Genomic DNA, 16,793 nt, shown 5'->3' with positions numbered 1-16,793 from the left:
TCACATCCCAATGTAGAACAGATCTGGGTCTGGTGTCCTCAGCACCACCAAAGCCAGATCCCACCCCAGCTTCTGCACTGAGTGAGGAAAGCAGTAGCTAGCATGCTGGGGATGATGCTGTCCAAGAAACAAGGTCCCCACTCACAGAACGGCTCCCAGCCTCCCTTCAGCTCCCAGATTGTTTTTTGGAAACCGGCAGAGGTACAGAGCTGGGACAGAAGGCTTGCAACACACAGGTATCCCTCAGATACTTGGTGAATCTGATCTGAGACTGAGGGAACACAGCTCCTGCTCAAGGTATCCTGGCACCACTGTTCATCCCTCAAAAATATAAGCAACTCCGCAACCAACACTTCCAGCTGCCAAATCCATTCCTGTTTTGCCAAAACCAGGAAAAAAGCCTTGGACCAAGAAAGCCCTTCTGCTCCTGGGAGGATCACTAGGACAAACTATTTCTGCTAAGTCCTCAAAAAAATACCCCAGCGCTCTGGCAGCACTGCTGGAGGCTAACAGCAGCAGGGCAGCAGATCCAGCCCCGAGCCACCTCAGGGACGCTGTAGAGAAGAGCCAGGGCACGCAGTGCCCTCCCTGGCAGGGAAGAGGCTCCGGCTGCAGCTCCCTCCCAACTTCTCCATCGCTTCAAACACCACCCAGCCCCAAGCACCGACACACAGCACAGCGGTGCCCCCAGACCACGACCCCACCGTGCCGGCACGGCTCCAGCCTCGGCAGGGACGGCGGCGCCGGGGCGGATACTCACTGCAGAACTTCTGGAAGTCGGCCTGCAGCTCCTTGCGGGCGCTGAGGAAGACCCTTCCCTTCTCGGTGCCCACCACGAAGGCGCTCTCCTCGTGCACGGCGATGCAGGCCACCTCCGCGTTCAGCTTGGAGAGCGCCGAGCACTGCGGGAGGCAGCGGGTCAGCACGGCACGGGCCGGGGGCAGCGGCCCTGCTTCCCACCCCCTGCCGCCTCCCAGGGGGGGTTTTATCCTTCCCATCAAACCAGTGTTCTGGTTTATGTCAGAATTTCGTGGGTTTGTGACGTCCCCTAAAAGTTTCGGTGGCTTTACAGCTCTACAAAAATATCCGGCTGGAAGACAAGAACTGTTTACCCATCGTTTTATTTCACTTTTTCCTACCCTAAAAATAAACATTTTATTGCATTTCTTTAAGAGAAAACGTTCCTGCAAAAAAGAGATCTGACAAAAAACCCACACCGCAACCGATAACAATTTGCATTTTTCCACCAGCTCTAATGGAATAAGGAACACAGGAATCTTATTTCAGCTGCAGAACACTAATATGGTCAAAGTCCAGATTAGCTGAACGATCCTTCTTTTACAGTTATGCAAAACAATAAAGAGATGGAAAAAACTTCTTCCATTAATCCATTTTATGTAACATGCCCTTCCTGCTCTACATAATACACATGTATATGCATTTTTATTAGTATTTTTTTATATTATAATAGTTAAATCAGTGCCAGCAGCCTGAGTCATATTCCTATAGCTACAGCACTGGTGCTAGGAAGATGCTATCGCCAGGTCATGATTTAAATGGGTAAAAAAAGGGGGATTTTCTCAGCATCAGTCCTGGTTAGACACAACAACCCCACAGAGGAGCTGGAGGATGCTGGCAGCCAGGGAGGGAGCAGGAGAGCGGGGGGTTACATGGACCAACCCCCGTAAGCTCCCTCACACACAAACAACGAGCTGCACTTGTGTGGGCTTAAACCAGCTTCTAATACTAGGTCATTTTATCTCCTGCTCACCTTCTTCAAGGAGGCATCGAATCAAATCCCACAAAACAGATATTTTTAAGAAACCTCCTTCCAAAACCCAGTCGCAAAGACAAGTATTTTGCTCAAAAAGTCCAACAGTCAAAAAATAAACACAAAAACTAAGGTACGTGAGATTTGGATGCAGAACAAATCCAAACCCCAAGCCTGCTTGGTGACATGCACGTGGCCCTGTGGTTTATCTAGCAGGCACACAGGCAGCTAGGATTCAGTGAGCACAGAGCCTGCCATTGGTGAAGTGCTGGGATAAAGGCTGAATTTCAGGAGCAGCTTGGCTCTCTGGCCCCAGTGTAAGCACCTAACAAGGACTGCATCATAATGTATATTCATTAAGAAGCCAAACTATGGTAACATAATTTGCTGTACAGGATGGCATGTATATAAATCATCAAAGCTGCTTGGGGTGTGTAGGCTCCAGGGAACCTGCTCCTTAGTGGGGTGGTGATGTCAAAGAGAAGGAAATTGGTATTAATGAAAAAACCTCTACCCGCATAGAGAGGAAAACATATCCTAGATAAATACATTACATATGACTTAACTTTAAAAAGAGGGAGCTATTTAGCACATCTCATTGCATTAGACATTTGTTACTACACATCCGCTTTCCCTTCTTGATCACATTCACAGTTAAAAATAAGATTAGCTCTGGTCCACGAGACTTAATCCAGACAGTTATCTTGTTTATGTAAGCACGGCTGACTTAGGCAAGGTTTCCACCGGGAATTCTACGTCAAAAGATATGAAAGTTCTTTTCTTTGTTCTCGGAGATAAAAAGCCATTGTTCTGCTGTTGTGTAAATGCTCACGGTAACATCGGTAAAACAGCAAGAAAAAAAAAAAAAAAAGCCAGCCACCCTTCAGCCAGTTGATACCAACATAAATATTAATGGGAAAACAATGCGCATCTGAGATTAACTTGTGCTGACTTTATGATCCTTATGGCTGTCAGGGTAGGAAAGGGTTTTTATTCCTCAGCAGCTCCCTGGGCTCTCCAGCAGCAGAGGAGAGCGGAATGAGCTCACCAGGCATCCTGTGCCAGCCCTGCACCCAGACAGCCTTGCTAAGTGGAGGCCAAGGGAGGGAGGGGAATGGGGACGGGGGTGCCACTGGCCTCTTACCATGGAGTCTAAGGCAGACACTAAGCTGGTGATGATTTCGTCTCTCTGGGGAAAAACCATATTCCATTGGTCAGCTCTGGAGGTGGTGAGTGTCACATCTAAAGGCTTCCCTGCCAAGGCCATATTCACCTGGAAACAGAAAAAATAGAAGAGCTATGCATCACTGTTACTAACGGAGAGCTGGAGCTGGGCACCACCACAGAGGCCCCGCTACCATCGTGTGCTGTGGCAGCAACGCTGGCACAGGAACACAGGGGAAACTGAGGCATGCAGAGAGGCCAGAGCAGCCTGAACCCCACAATCCCCATGAGCCCTGTGCTAAAGGCAGACAGCTGCAGCAGCTGTTGTGCTGTAATCAAACCCTGGAGCCGATGCTGTGTGCACCAGCGGTGGCCAGATCATCTCTCCACTTGGAGCTCACCCTCGAGGAGATGCCACCATTGCGCAGCGGCCACTGGACCAGCTGCATGGTGGGACACCCCAGATGTGCAGCCAGTGGCCATGCAAGCCAGAGGATGCAGGGCTGAAGTGGAACACGGAGCGCTCCTGTGCCCAGGCTCTGAGCAGGGGGTGATGGCTCTGTCCCCACGGAGACACCGTGCTCACCGTCCCTGTGCCCCCGCTCCAAACCCGGGGCAAGGGGAGCGCCTGCCACCCAAAAGTGTCCCCGAGACAGGTCAAAGTCACAGGGTGCTCTGCTTTCACCCCAGGGGTTAGATGCAGCTCATGGCAAGGGATTCCCTAATCAGATCACCCAACTCTGCAGTTCTTGGTGTCAGGGGAACAGGACAAGGTGATGTGCAGGGACCACGTCTAAAAAGAGGCTCAGCCCCAGAACCTCCATCCCTCGCAGCCAAATGGGGAAAAACGCTGCAACCACAGCTACAAGTGCAGCAACAGCATCAGGTTTCTGTGCCTCAGTGCTCATGTCTCATCTCGACTCACAGTAATGCCAGTGCTGCAGGAAAACCAAGGCAAGGTCTCACCCTGCCCAAAACACCCACACTTGAGACAGCATCACCCCCAGCACCCAACACAGCCCTCCCAGCTATCGGCCCTCCATCTGGAGGGCAGCGTCACACCACTCGGCTTTAATCCTGCAAATAAAGGGCAGCAAGTTAGCCCATAAGCCACTTGAACCAGATCATAAATCATGTGCCTGTAAATGGATGAAAGAGCCGAGAGAATCCCTAACGAGGCCGGATGGGCAGAAGGCGGGGAATATGAATGAAGCTGCCTGCACATAACTCAATTTGCCACTCAGTCGATAACCACAGCTGCCCAGCCTCACTCAAAACATGGGTTAAAGGCAACAGCGACTCCCCAAATTCACCTTCCTGCCCTAGTTTGCACCTGTGTCCAAGCAGAAGGGATTTGAATGCAAAGCAGAGCTGTGGTGCCCCATGAAACTGGGGAAATGCTGGCTTTTAGCCCAAAATAACACGCACCCCACACTGGCATCTCTGCAGGTGCCTGAGCACACACATGTTATGAAAGAATCACAGAATGGTTTGGGTTGGAAGGGATCTTAAAGGTCATCTCATTCCAACCCCCTGCCATGGGCAGGGACACCTTCCACCATCCCAGGGTTGCTCCAAGCCCCATCCAACCTGGCCTTGGACACTTTCTGGATGCAACAGCCACAGCTTCTCTGGGCAAACTTCATAAGGATATGCAACAAGCTAATGAAAAGGGGAGACAAATCCCATTAAACAATGACAACTGAATTTCAGGAATTGCTCTGGATGAACCCTCCAGGATTTTCCCCATGTTGCCAGCTCTTGAAAGCAGCCAAGCAGCGCTGGAGCTCCACTGGCACCTGCAGACAGCAGAGCTGGAACCTCAGCCACCCTAACAGTGAAATCCTTTTCCACTCATCTGACATTTTCTAAAGAAGCTGACGGACATCTCCTCCATGACGATCTTGGGGGGGAAAGAACCTGACCTAACTGAGCATCACCTTGGAAAATAGGCAGGCACCTGCCAGGCACCTCCAGCTTCACCACCACAAGAGGCTGCAGCAACTCCAGGAAGCAACCTGCCTTGCTCCAGCCCTGCAGTTTGTGCATGCATGGACAGACAGACAGACAGACAGACAAGAGCCTGTGCCATCTGCAAGCTCCCAAGCAGCTTCCTGAGCGCAGCTCTGCAGGAGGAGGGAACTCGAGGTTCCGTATTTTCACGGATGCAGTGTCCACAGGAGGTGCCTTGCTGCAAGTGGCAGGAAACAGCCAGGTGCTGGTGGTGCCAGTGCTGGGCACCAGGCTGAGCTGGGGACCAGCCACTGCCTCGCTCCAGGGAGCATCGCTCCCTTCTTAACTCCCCCAAGCACTCGCTTAGAAAACAGCTTTACTTTGACGCCAGTACGTGCTTCTGAGTGCCCCATCTATTATTAAACACGGCTGCTATGGCTTGGACATTCTGTTGCCTTCTAGCAGCATTTTGGAGAACCAGTCCCTGCCTTGGTGGGGCTGGTTGCTTCCACTTGGAGAGCTCTAGCTGCACCAACCTGCTCAGCCACGGCCTCCCACAGGAATCAGCACTTCCAGGGAAGAGATGCTCCTCTCTTGGCTGCAAAAAGCAAAGCCACAAGCTGGATCTGGCTGCAGAGAGGGAACCAATAGGAAAGACAGGGGTAACATCAATGGGAAGTGGGGCAGGGTCCCTGCATCCCCTTCCTATCCTGCAGGAGATCAGGACAAAAAGAATCCCTTTTTCAGGGCTGATTGTTTACTAACTAAAAGCAAGAATCACTCAACAAGAAAAAAATCCCAAGACACAACAAAAAGATGACCCAAGTAACACAATGGGATTTTAAGGGGTGGGGGGGAAAATATTCCAGCAAAGCTTTTAATCATTTGTGGTCACAAAGAGCATTACAGTGGATTTACAAAAGGGTGGAATAAAAGGGAGGGAAGAAAACTTCACTAGCAAGTGCCAGGCTTATTTAAATCAAATTAAGACACAGGGCTTGAAGGTGTTTGTCTAATTAAAGGGAAAGTACTCTTTAGGAAAACTAGGGTAAGCCATTCTTACAGCAGCTGGGGCTGGTGGCAGGGAGCAAGGTGGGAAGGATGGGTGCAGAGCAGCCTGCCCCACGTCCTGGGGCTCCACACGCCTGTCCTACTGAAACCCCTCCCTGGGACACCACCAAAGCGTCGATGTCACCTTCCACAGGGGTCCTGCTCCAGGTACAGCCCCATCACACCTCTGCAAACTGAGTCTCACCCCCAGCAGCAAAGGTTGGCTCAGGCACCATCGCACCACTGTCACGGGGTGTGACAAAAAGCAAAACAAGCAAACATTTGCAGATTGTTTTTACATTTTTTAGGGTTTGTTTTTTTTATGTTATCGAATTTTATTATTTTTTAAAATTATTTCTTGTCCACAAAGTAATCTCAGGGGAACAGGGTGGTGTGCAACAGCTGGCACAGGATGTCATCTCCTGCTTGGCTCTTACGACATGTCCCTTGATAATCCTGGGCAAGATTAGAAACTTGGCCCCGGGGCAGTTTCACTCATGAATCACCTGTGCTGCAGCAAAGGCAAAACCAGGCACTGTTGGGAGGCTCATGAACTCCTTTGGAATGGGCCAGGGGCTCGGCAGCCCTGCACCCACAGGAGGCACATCCCCTCACCAGTCCCTCTAACACTTCCATCTCACCCAGTAAACACCCTCCAGCCGTGCATCCCAACATTTCCAAATCCTATGGAGCTAACAAACAGTAAAAAAAAAACCCACCAGTAAGCCAATGACAACCCTCCAAAGGAAACCTCCTGCCAGAAAGCTGTAATTATACCCCTCAAATTATAAACAAGTCCCATTAGGAGAAGTAGAGGGGGGTTATGTGATCCAGCAACTCACAGAGTATGCCCCCGGCCCATGCAAAGACTGAACTGGCTGGGCACTCCTGGTGTTAAAGGATGGAAGAGTTTTCATCTCCCTCCTTCCTTACCTTCCAAAGTCTTACAATGATTTTCAACCCCATGTCACACCCAGAAGCAACAGCATCTTATTTATTAAGCTGAGCTTAATAAGCTGGTGTTTCCCCACTGCCACGGTCCCCACCACCATCCTCCCCCTGCCCCTCACCTTGCTGTGCACGAAAGCCTTATACAGGCTAAATCCCCAAAATCTCATTCCTCAAGGGAAGCTGAACATTTGTCCAGGACTCACAAATCTGGACTGAATTGCTGCCTCTCCCCATACTTTCACTCCTCTGGGCCACCCTTTCCAGCAAAAAAAAGGCAGGGCAATGACCCCTTTTTTGGGAATTACCCAGGGCCAAACCCAGTGCAGAGTGGGAGATGCTGTGAGATGGGAACAACTAAATGCCCAGGAGGGACAGAGCACATCCCATACTGCTGCTTGTTACGCTGACTTCTGCCAGGACTGGGGTTTTGCTATCAATATTGGATCACTGAATCATGGAATGCTTTGGTTTGTAAAGGACCTTAAAATTCCATCACTTTCCAATCCCCTGCCATGAGCAGAGACACTTTCTGTAAGACCAGGTGCTCAAAGCCCTGTCCAAGCTGGCCTAGAACATACTGGGATTAAACCATTTAATTAGTTTTTTCCTGTTGGCCTACTGTGTCTTACAAATATAACTCTGTCTCTTCCCACCATGTGAAGCATCTCTTGTACTGAGGGCCTGGGAAGGACATCAGACCTCAAAAACATCTCAGGGGAAATCATCCTCAGTCCAGGACCCAAACCCATTGGTGGATGTCACAGTCACATATTCCAGCTCAGCCCTTAAGCTACCCACTACACCAAGGGGAACAAGCTGAAGAGCACTGGCTCAGCCCCAGCAGCCAGCGAGGGAGACGCAAAAAGGCAGGGAACATCACAGAGAGCCCTAAAGAGATGCTGCCACTGCTGCCTGCTTGGCCTGTGGAGATCCCAACACCCCCATGAAAATCCCCCCCATGCCTTCTCACCAGCAATGCTTACAAAGCCTCTGATGGTGTGGACAAGTTCCCCATTCAGGGAGCTAAACAGCAATAGAAATTAATGAGAGCTTTGGCTATTCAGCATGCTGGGGGTCAAAAAAAAAAAAAAGGAGGAAAGAAAAAAATTGACCATTGCACTGGTCCTGCCCACAGTCCCACACAATAGTGGCAGGAAATTATCTGCTTATTCATTTTTTCCAGGAAAATTGGTACCTGTTGCCTCAGTGGTTTTGATGAGATGGTGGGAGGCCCAAATGAACCAAATCCAGTTCCAGCAAAATAGGAAAAAATATGCATTTTTCTATATGTACATATATACATATATATACACACACACACACACATACATACATATATATATATATAATTTTGTTTTTATTTTAGAGGCCTGTCTTCAGATGGATTACGGGCCCTTTACCCTCCTGGGTAACCGAGGGGCAGCCTGGGGGTATATCAGAGCAGAGGAAAGCACAGCTGAGGGTGGGAGACTTTTCGAGGTACTTGGGTTTCTTGGCCACCTGAAGTGTTTGATGGGCCAGAGGGTGTTGGGCACCACATTCAGGCATCTCCACCCTCCCAGGACCAAGGGAGCAGGACCAGTGCCCTCAAGCCCATCTGCTGGGAGGACACCACCAGCCCGTGAACATAATGATGAGAAGACAGCGATTTTATTTGTAATTGCCTGTTTCTCTGTGAGGGAACACTTAAAGGAATTTTTAAAGCTTACACTCTGGAAGATACTTAGGCAATTAGCCCTGGCTATCATTAAACATGTTTTAAAATGTATCAGGAGTCATCCTGATTGGAGCCAGAGGGAGAAATAGTGTCCTTTGCTAGTAGCAGGACAGTGTCCCCACTCCAAGGGAGGGTCCCATCCCTGTGTCCCATCCAGGGACATTGCTCTGGGGCAGGACCCACCCTAAGGGTCATCCCACCAGTGAGGAAGGGGCAGTGACTCAGAGGGTATTTCCCTGTCCCACTCCATCCCAGGGATTCTGGAGGTCCCTTTTTTGCAGGGAGTTGTGGTCAGTCAGGTGCCTGGCGAGCTGGAGCCAAATGAGCAAAAACCCCTGGAAACCACATCAGCCACAGCAAGGACAAAAGCTGGGGTAGGGACCAGCCTTGAATTTCCATCTGTGGGTTTTTGTCTAATTGCTTAAGCAAAAACCAGTGTGAGTGGAGCAGATGTGACCAAAGCCATCTTGGATGCAGGAGCACTGTGGCACGGTCCCATGATGCCAAAGAGCCGTCCTGGGGGGTTTTGCTGCAGCAGTGGAGATACCTGCTCCACATGGGCAATTTGCCTTAACCCACCTGTCCTGCCCAGCTAAACCCCAATCCCTCACACCTAATTCAGTGCCAGCCTTCAGCCCCTGTGGCCACATCATCTCCACCCCAAGCCATGCAGATCATGCCCATGCCAGGATGGTTTAATGCATCCCTAACAGGACTGGTGAGCTGCTCCTTTAGCACCAATGTCAGTGGCACAGCAGATATTACTGTGGTCCAGGGCACTCACAAAACGCCCAGAAATACCCTCAACCGTCTGAACACCCTGAAAAGCCCTAATCCATGCCCTGTGTGTGGGTGTTCCTGCAGCACAGCGCTCCTGGGACAAGCAAGGAGCTCTGGGTTTTGAGGGACCCCAGGTGCCACGCTGCCACACACCCCTGGTGTGAGCAGCACCTGCTGAGGACACATCTGATCCCCTAAACGTGGGTCTCCGTGCATGCCCAGCCCCAAACCTGGTCCAGCTGCTGCCACATCTCTCCACACATCCAGAAATTCCCCTTTATTTTGCTACTTCTCACAGAATCACAGGATGACCTAGGTTGGAAACGACCTTTGAGATCATCAAGTCCAACCCATGCCCTAAGGCCTTCTCATCAACTAAACCATGGCACTGAGTGCCACATCCAGTCTTTTTTTAAACACATCCAGGGATGGTGACTGCATCACCTTCCTGGGCAGATGATTCCAGCACCCAATCACTCTTTCAGTGAATAAGTTTTTCCTGATGTCTAACCTAAACTTCCCCTGGTGCAGCTTAAGACTGTGTCCTCTGATTCTGCCTGGAGAAAGAGACCAACCCCAGCTGAGCACAGCCACCTTTCAGGAGGTTGTAGAGAGTGATGAGGTCACCTCTGAGTCTCCTTTTCTCCAGGATAAACAACCCCAGCTCCCTCAGCAGTTCCTCACAGGGTTTGTGTTCCCAGCCCCTCACCAGCCTCATTGCCTCCTCTGGACGTGATCAAGAGTCTCAATGTCCATCCTAAACTGAGGGGACAGAGCTGGACACAGCACTCAATGTCCACCCTAAACTGAGGGGACAGAGCTGGACACAGCACTCAATGTCCATCCTAAACTGAGGGGACAGAGCTGGACACAGCACTCAGTGTCCATCCTAAACTGAGGGGCCAGAGCTGGGCACAGCACTCAGTGTCCATCCTAAACTGAGGGGACAGAGCTGGACACAGCACTCAGTGTCCATCCTAAACTGAGGGGACAGAGCTGGACACAGCACTCAGTGTCCATCCTAAACTGAGGGGCCAGAGCTGGGCACAGCACTCAGTGTCCATCCTAAACTGAGGGGTCAGAGCTGGACACAGCACTCAGTGTCCATCCTAAACTGAGGGGTCAGAGCTGGACACAGCACTCAATGTCCATCCTAAACTGAGGGGACAAGAACAGGACACAGCACTCAGTGTCCATCCTAAACTGAGGAGTCAGAGCTGGACACAGCACTCAGTGTCCATCCTAAACTGAGGGGACAGAGCTGGACACAGCACTCAGTGTCCACCCTAAACTGAGGGGACAGAGCTGGACACAGCACTCAGTGTCCTTCCTAAACTGAGGGACAGAGCTGGGCACAGCACTCAGTGTCCATCCTAAACTGAGGGGCCAGAGCTGGACACTGCACTCAATGTCCATCCTAAACTGAGGGGACAGAGCTGGACACAGCACTCAGTGTCCATCCTAAACTGAGGGGACAGAGCTGGACACAGCACTCAATGTCCACCCTAAACTGAGGGGACAGAGCTGGACACAGCACTCGAGGTGTGGCCTCACCAGTGCCGAGCACAGGGGCAGAATGACCTCCCTGCTCCTGCTGGCCACACCATTCCTGATCCAGGCCAGGTGCCCTTGGCCTTCTTGGCCACCTGGGCACACCCTGGCTCATGTCCAGCTGGGTGTCAGCAGTGCCCAGGTCCCTTTCTGCCTGACACTCTGTCCCCAGCCTCTTTGTTGGGGGTTGTTGTGGCCAAAATGCAGGACTCAGCACTTGGACTTACTAAACTTCACCCTACTGGACTCTGCCCATCCATCCAACCATTCCAGATCCCTTTGCAGAGCCCTCCTACCTTCCAACAGGTCGACACACGCTCCCAGCTTGGTGTCATCTGCAAATTTACTGGTGGTGGACTCAATCCCCTCATCCAGACCATGAGTGAAGATGGTGTTTAGGACTGGCCCCAGCACAGATCCCTGAGGAACGCCTGGTGCCTGGCTGCCAGCTGGATCCAGCACCGTTCCCCACCACTCTCTGGGCCCGGCCTTGCAGCCAGTTCCTAACCCAGCAAAGAGAGCTCCTGTCCAAGCCAGGGGCTGCCAGCTTTTCCAGGACTGAAAGCTATCAAACTGATAGCAGCTTTTTGAGGTGATGCCTTCCTCCAGAGACCGAAAGCAGCAGAGCTGGGGGGGCCAAACACCCTCTGGTGCAGTCTGGGCCTCAGTTCTACCAGCACAGTGAGGATGCAGGCACTGCTCTGTGCCCCCACTGTGCCAGCAGCTCTTACCTCGCTGCCCCTGTTGGCTCTCCCAAACCCTGTATCACCCCTGCCTGTTTCGTTCCAAGTGGGTAGTACAGGGCAGAGCAAGCTCTTGTGACCAAACACCTCCTTCCCTGCTCTATTTCACCCACAAATCCCAAGGCACCTGCTGGAAAACCTCCTCACAGAGACACCGGCACCACAACGTTCACCAGCACCACTCCTCAGCTCGGCTCTCCTGGATAATCTGGCACCTGCTGTGGCTTAGTCCCACTTATAAAGGAGCAAACAGCCAACTGAGGGGCTCCCACAGGGAAAAGTATCTATCACAGGAATTTCACTTTCCACCTCCACCCAGGGCATTGCATCCTGCTGCCGCCTTGATTTCCTTAAGCCTAGCCTAGGTGCATACCTTAATACAATACAGTAAAATCACAGTAGGCTTCTGTCTAGTGCAAAGAGAGATAGAAGAGGATCAAGTGCCCTTCAGAAGCTGTGTCTCATCTCCCCCAGGATAAACACTTCCACGGCATGGCAGCTGCTGGGGGATCACTCTGCCTGTGGAGCTCCAGCAGCACTGCTTTCAGTTCCAGGCAAGTTTCCACACCGCAGGCAGGCGCAGAAGCTCTTGCTTCCGGCAACTGCTTCTTCATTTATTAAAGAAATTTTAAAGAAAAACAAGGTGGGGGGGGCAGGGGGGAGTGTTAACTGGAGCATTCCCACCGTAGCAGGGAGAGAAGCTGAAAGCACCGTGCGTGGAAAGATGGATCCTGCCCCAGCAGCCCCGTGTGAAGGGCTGGGGTCAGCGAGGCCAAGACGAGCCCCGTGGTGCCTGGTGGGTGAGCAGAACCACCCAGCCACAGGGACCTGGGCGCCTGCACGGCTCCCAGAGCTGAGCCTTCCTCCCCAGGGGGATGCCCAGCCCCAGAACCCTGCCTGCATCAGGGAGCTCAGCACCCCTTCCCCGTACAAAAGCACGCTGCCTGGCAGTTCCTAGAAGGAGAGGACGCAGATCCGGCACCTCAAACGCCAGGGCTCAGGTTGCACTTCCCAGAAGCAAGTGGCATGGGGATGCCAAAATTAGCAGGCTGATAATTCTACCCCTTGGTACATCCCACTGGTTTAGTGGAAGGTGTCCCTGCCCATGTCGGGGGTGGAACTGAATGACCTTTACGGTCCCTTTCAAACCACGATTCCGTGGATCTGTGATGATCCCCAGCTCCTGCACCATCATGACTGCTGGCTATTGCAAGGCGATGCTGGCTCAGTGAAAAAAAACGAGGTGAAACGAACTCAGAAGCCAGAGGATAACTGCAAGGCAGGTCCTGGGACTGCACCAACCTGGGTTCCCAGCCCTGCACCCCTCTGCACCCCTCCACCAGCCTTTGGGTCCCACCTTGCATGCCTGAGTGGGCGCTGGAGCAGGGGGAAGGCGGGCAGACTCTGCTCCCTGCCTCTGGTTCGGCAGTGCATGCACTAACACTGGGGTTATTTAAAGCCCAGTTTTAACAGCATTCAGCTACTGGTTGCGTGATCAGGATAAAAAATCGCAATCCTAATTCCTGGCCCCCGGTGCCTATGGCAACTGGTATCCGTCTCCTTGGAAACTAATCTCGTGGTATTTGAACAATGTACCAAGGGCCTTTAATCTCCCAAAGACTGTAAATCTTTATTCTAGCCTGCTCTCCTCCTACCCCAAGAGCCAATATAAAAAGCCTGTTGTTTTCCATGAAATCACCAAGAGCCTAACTTGATTTTTATATTACACAGACACAGGCTTCCCTGCTTTTTAAAAATATTTTTTCTCCCCACTAAATTAAGGAAAAATCCCATATATATGATGCCCCTGGTGTTGCAGCCCTGGCCCCACAACCTGGTAGGGAGTTTGCTTTCTCTGAACAATGCTTAATGCCCTATCCTGGCTCTTGCCTCAACTGGCATGTGCACCTTGTCCATCTAACCAGACACTGCTCCAGATTATTATTATTATTATTTATTATTATTATTTATTATCTAGCAAAAGGTTACTCAAACTGCAAATACACAAAAACCTAGCAGAAGCAACTCATTGCTGGGGACAATGAACCCACCCAGGGCTGAGGAGAGGATGCTCCATCCCAATCCCCTAAATGCTGCTGGGCTCCTCATCTTGCTCCTCAGCACTCAACCCCAATGCTTTTTTCTTTTGCAAAGCTGCTGTTGATGGCATCAGCCCCTCCCCAGCTCCCAGACACTGCTCATCACCCACTTTCTGCTCAGCACAGGCAATTAGTTTGCTCTGCATAAGGTGGTCCCTGACAGAGAGATACAACATAATCTCATTATGTTTAATTTTATCTCTAGTATTTCTCTCTGGTTACTGGTGTCTCAGTACTGAGTATTCCGTGTGTTACAGGATGGGCTGTTTGCTAATCCAGGCTGGCTACATAAATAAACTCATTAAAAAAAAAAAAAAGAAAATAGAATGGCTTTTTAAAGGGATGAAAGAAGGCTCAGAGATGGGAGCATCCCATGCCCTGAGTTTCCCACTCCTGTCTACTCCCCTCTCCCTCCTCCCTGATTTTATTTTATGGGATGAGTCACAGAGGTGAGAGCAGGTACTGGGTCATCCCAACCCCACAGCTGAGATGTGTGTAGGGAGCTGTGCCTTGCCACCCACAGCCTCAGCTCCTGCCCAGAGCTGGGCACAGGGCAGGTGACTCACACTGGCAGTGGAGGAGTCTTGGCTGAAGCCAGGCGTGCACCCGCCCTGCTGTGACCTGTCGAGTGAGGCAGGTATTGACACAGCCAGCCAGGATCCCCGTTTCCTCCCCAGGCAGCCTCTGGCCCCGACACCAGCCCCAAAACCTGCAAACCCCGCCAGTGCTGCGCTGCTGACGGCTGGGTCACTGCTGCTGCCAGACCCACACAGCCCCGGCTGCCACGGCTGCCACCAGCCCCGGGTGCCACGGCTGCCACCAGCCCCAGGTGCCACCAGCCCCGGGTGCCACGGCTGCCACCAGCCCCGGGTGCCACGGCTGCCACCAGCATCAGGTGCCACGGCTGCCACCAGCCCCAGGTTCCACCAGCCCTGGGTGCCACCAGCCCTGGGTGCCACAGCTGCCACCAGCCCCAGGTGCCACCAGCCCCAGGTGCCACGGCTGCCACCAGCCCCAGGTGCCACCAGCCCCGGGTGCCACCAGCCCTGGGTGCCACAGCTGCCACCAGCCCCAGGTGCCAGCAGCCCTGGGTGCCACGGCTGCCAGCAGCCCCAGGCAGGGACACCAGGATGCAGCCCAGCAGCCCCAGGCAGGGACACCAGGATGCAGCCCAGCAGCCCCAGGCAGGGACACCAGGATGCAGCCCAGCAGCCCCAGGCAGGGACACCAGGATGCAGCCCAGCAGCCCAGCCGGGGCAGCAACACCGCGTCCTGCCCTGCAGGTCGAGGGACCGCACGGGCTGGTGGAGCCACGCCACCTCCAGCCAAGGTGTCCCCAGCGGTGTGACCGTCCCCACAGCTCCCGTGGGGAGATCCTCCGATGTCCAGCACATCTCAGGCCTACACCACAAGATTACCCCCACGTTCACAAAGCCTTGGCTCTTTTTAACAGCGAGCCCTGAGCGCCGTAAGCCTTGCAGTGCTGATGGCAGCCGGCCAGGGACAGGGACAGATGGACGGGACAGACCCACATCCTGGGACAGCTGCTGGTTCCAACCCCTCAGCAACCCCTCAGCCCCTGGGGGCTCTGAGGAACTGTGTGTAGACGTGGCTGCCTTCACCTGGGCAGGACAGCACAGCATCTTGAGGGGTTGGCTGCGGTGCCAGGGCCTCACCTGGCGCTCCCAGAGGGATTTGGGCTGCAGTGGGGAGAGGAGCGTGCCAGCCCAGGGCAGATGCAGTGGGAATGACTCTGATCACTGCCCTGATTCAAAGGCTGCCTGGGCTGGCCCCGGGGAGCCCCGTGAGGATGGCTCCGGGCTGGCCAGGATCTGGCCCGAAAACAAGCCAGGTCTGCTCCCACGTGTTCCTGCTTGGAGTCACGTCGGGACAAGGTGACGCAGCTGGTGGTGCCTCCTCCTTCCCAGGACTTGTCATCACTCAGGCTCCAACATGGCAGCTTGGGACAGCATTTCCCTTCCTTGACACCTCGACCCGCTCCACAGCACGTGAGGCTCTTCTTTCCCAGGAGCAAACTGGCCCAGATCAGCCCCAGCCCCTAAAACCCCCGTTTGCCAGGGGGTCAGCTCAGCTCCCTGAACCTGCAGCCACCCAGCCCTGCCCACGTCCTGCCCGCAGTCTCGGAAAGGATTAGCCAGGGAAATCATTGGCAGAGGTGTCCCCCAACACCATGGGGCCAGCAGAGCCCAAGGTCTTGCAGAAACACATGTTCCCTCCTGCTAAATTCCAGCTTAATTCTCATTTCCATTGTGTTATGAAATACATTATCTATTGAAACTAAGTCAACAGTTGTTTGCATTTACATGTAAACACAGTGAATATTAGGAGCGGGGCCAGCATTATATTTGCATCCAAAATGCTGCTTGCACTGCTCTCTCTCCCTGGCTCATCTCCATTTTTGCAGCTAAAGACACAAGGATGCAGGAGATGGTGAAACCCAAGACCGGAGCAGCCCAAGAAGCAAGAAACCCCTCGTTTTTCTCTCTCTATTTTTATTTTTCTGCAGCAGGAGAAGAAAACACCCCTTTAAGCCCCCATACCACATCGACACGCACACCCCTTCATCTCAGGGCCAAGTCGAAACTGCTTCAAATTCCCAATGACACACATATCTTATCAGAGCTGCTTTGCATAATGCATAAATATTTATTTGCTTTTAATCCTGCAAAGCAAACCTGCCTTGTGGCACGTTTCCCTTAATCGGCAGCTCTGGCGCCCGACAAAGCGCCAAGAGAAGCAGCGTCCCAAATTCAGAGCCTACTTTAGATGCAAGGGCAGGGAAATAAGCACCCAAGGTCCAGTACCCACCATCTCCCGGGGTGCCCAGGGCAGGATTGGGGTGCCAAAGCAGCCATAAAACACTCCGGTTCCTTGCCTCCAGGCAAACGAAGAGCTTGGCTCAGGCACCTCATAAATAACAGAAAATAAATATATCTGCATCGTGAAACCATGAGAGCGTGTGTGAGAGGCGCCTCGATGCTGACTTAGCTCCT

At 52.5% G+C, this 16,793-nt stretch overlaps 1 protein-coding gene across 10 annotated transcripts in view; it reads right to left on the bottom strand.

Moving 5' to 3' along the window:
* The window catches only part of GTF2IRD1 (GTF2I repeat domain containing 1), a 68,945-nt gene that overhangs the window by 41,546 nt on the left and 10,606 nt on the right, over positions 1 to 16,793 (bottom strand). For 7 of the 10 annotated variants that reach the window (XM_040082666.2, XM_040082671.2, XM_040082669.2 and 4 more), the window contains exons 2-3: positions 2,916 to 3,044; positions 761 to 902 (exon numbers count right to left, since the gene is read on the bottom strand). In XM_040082666.2, the coding sequence (XP_039938600.1) occupies positions 761 to 902; positions 2,916 to 3,038 (265 nt within the window). In that variant the 5' untranslated portion in view covers positions 3,039 to 3,044. Of the gene's footprint in view, positions 1 to 760; positions 903 to 2,915; positions 3,045 to 5,424; positions 5,520 to 16,793 lie in introns of those variants that run through there. The other 3 variants (XM_040082675.2, XM_058423037.1, XM_040082667.2) reach the window with 2 other exon arrangements.

The sequence above is a fragment of the Hirundo rustica genome, chromosome 19 (assembly GCF_015227805.2).
Source record: "Hirundo rustica isolate bHirRus1 chromosome 19, bHirRus1.pri.v3, whole genome shotgun sequence".
NCBI classification, from domain to species: domain Eukaryota; kingdom Metazoa; phylum Chordata; class Aves; order Passeriformes; family Hirundinidae; genus Hirundo; species Hirundo rustica.
This window is presented reverse-complemented; position numbering and strand designations above follow the sequence as displayed.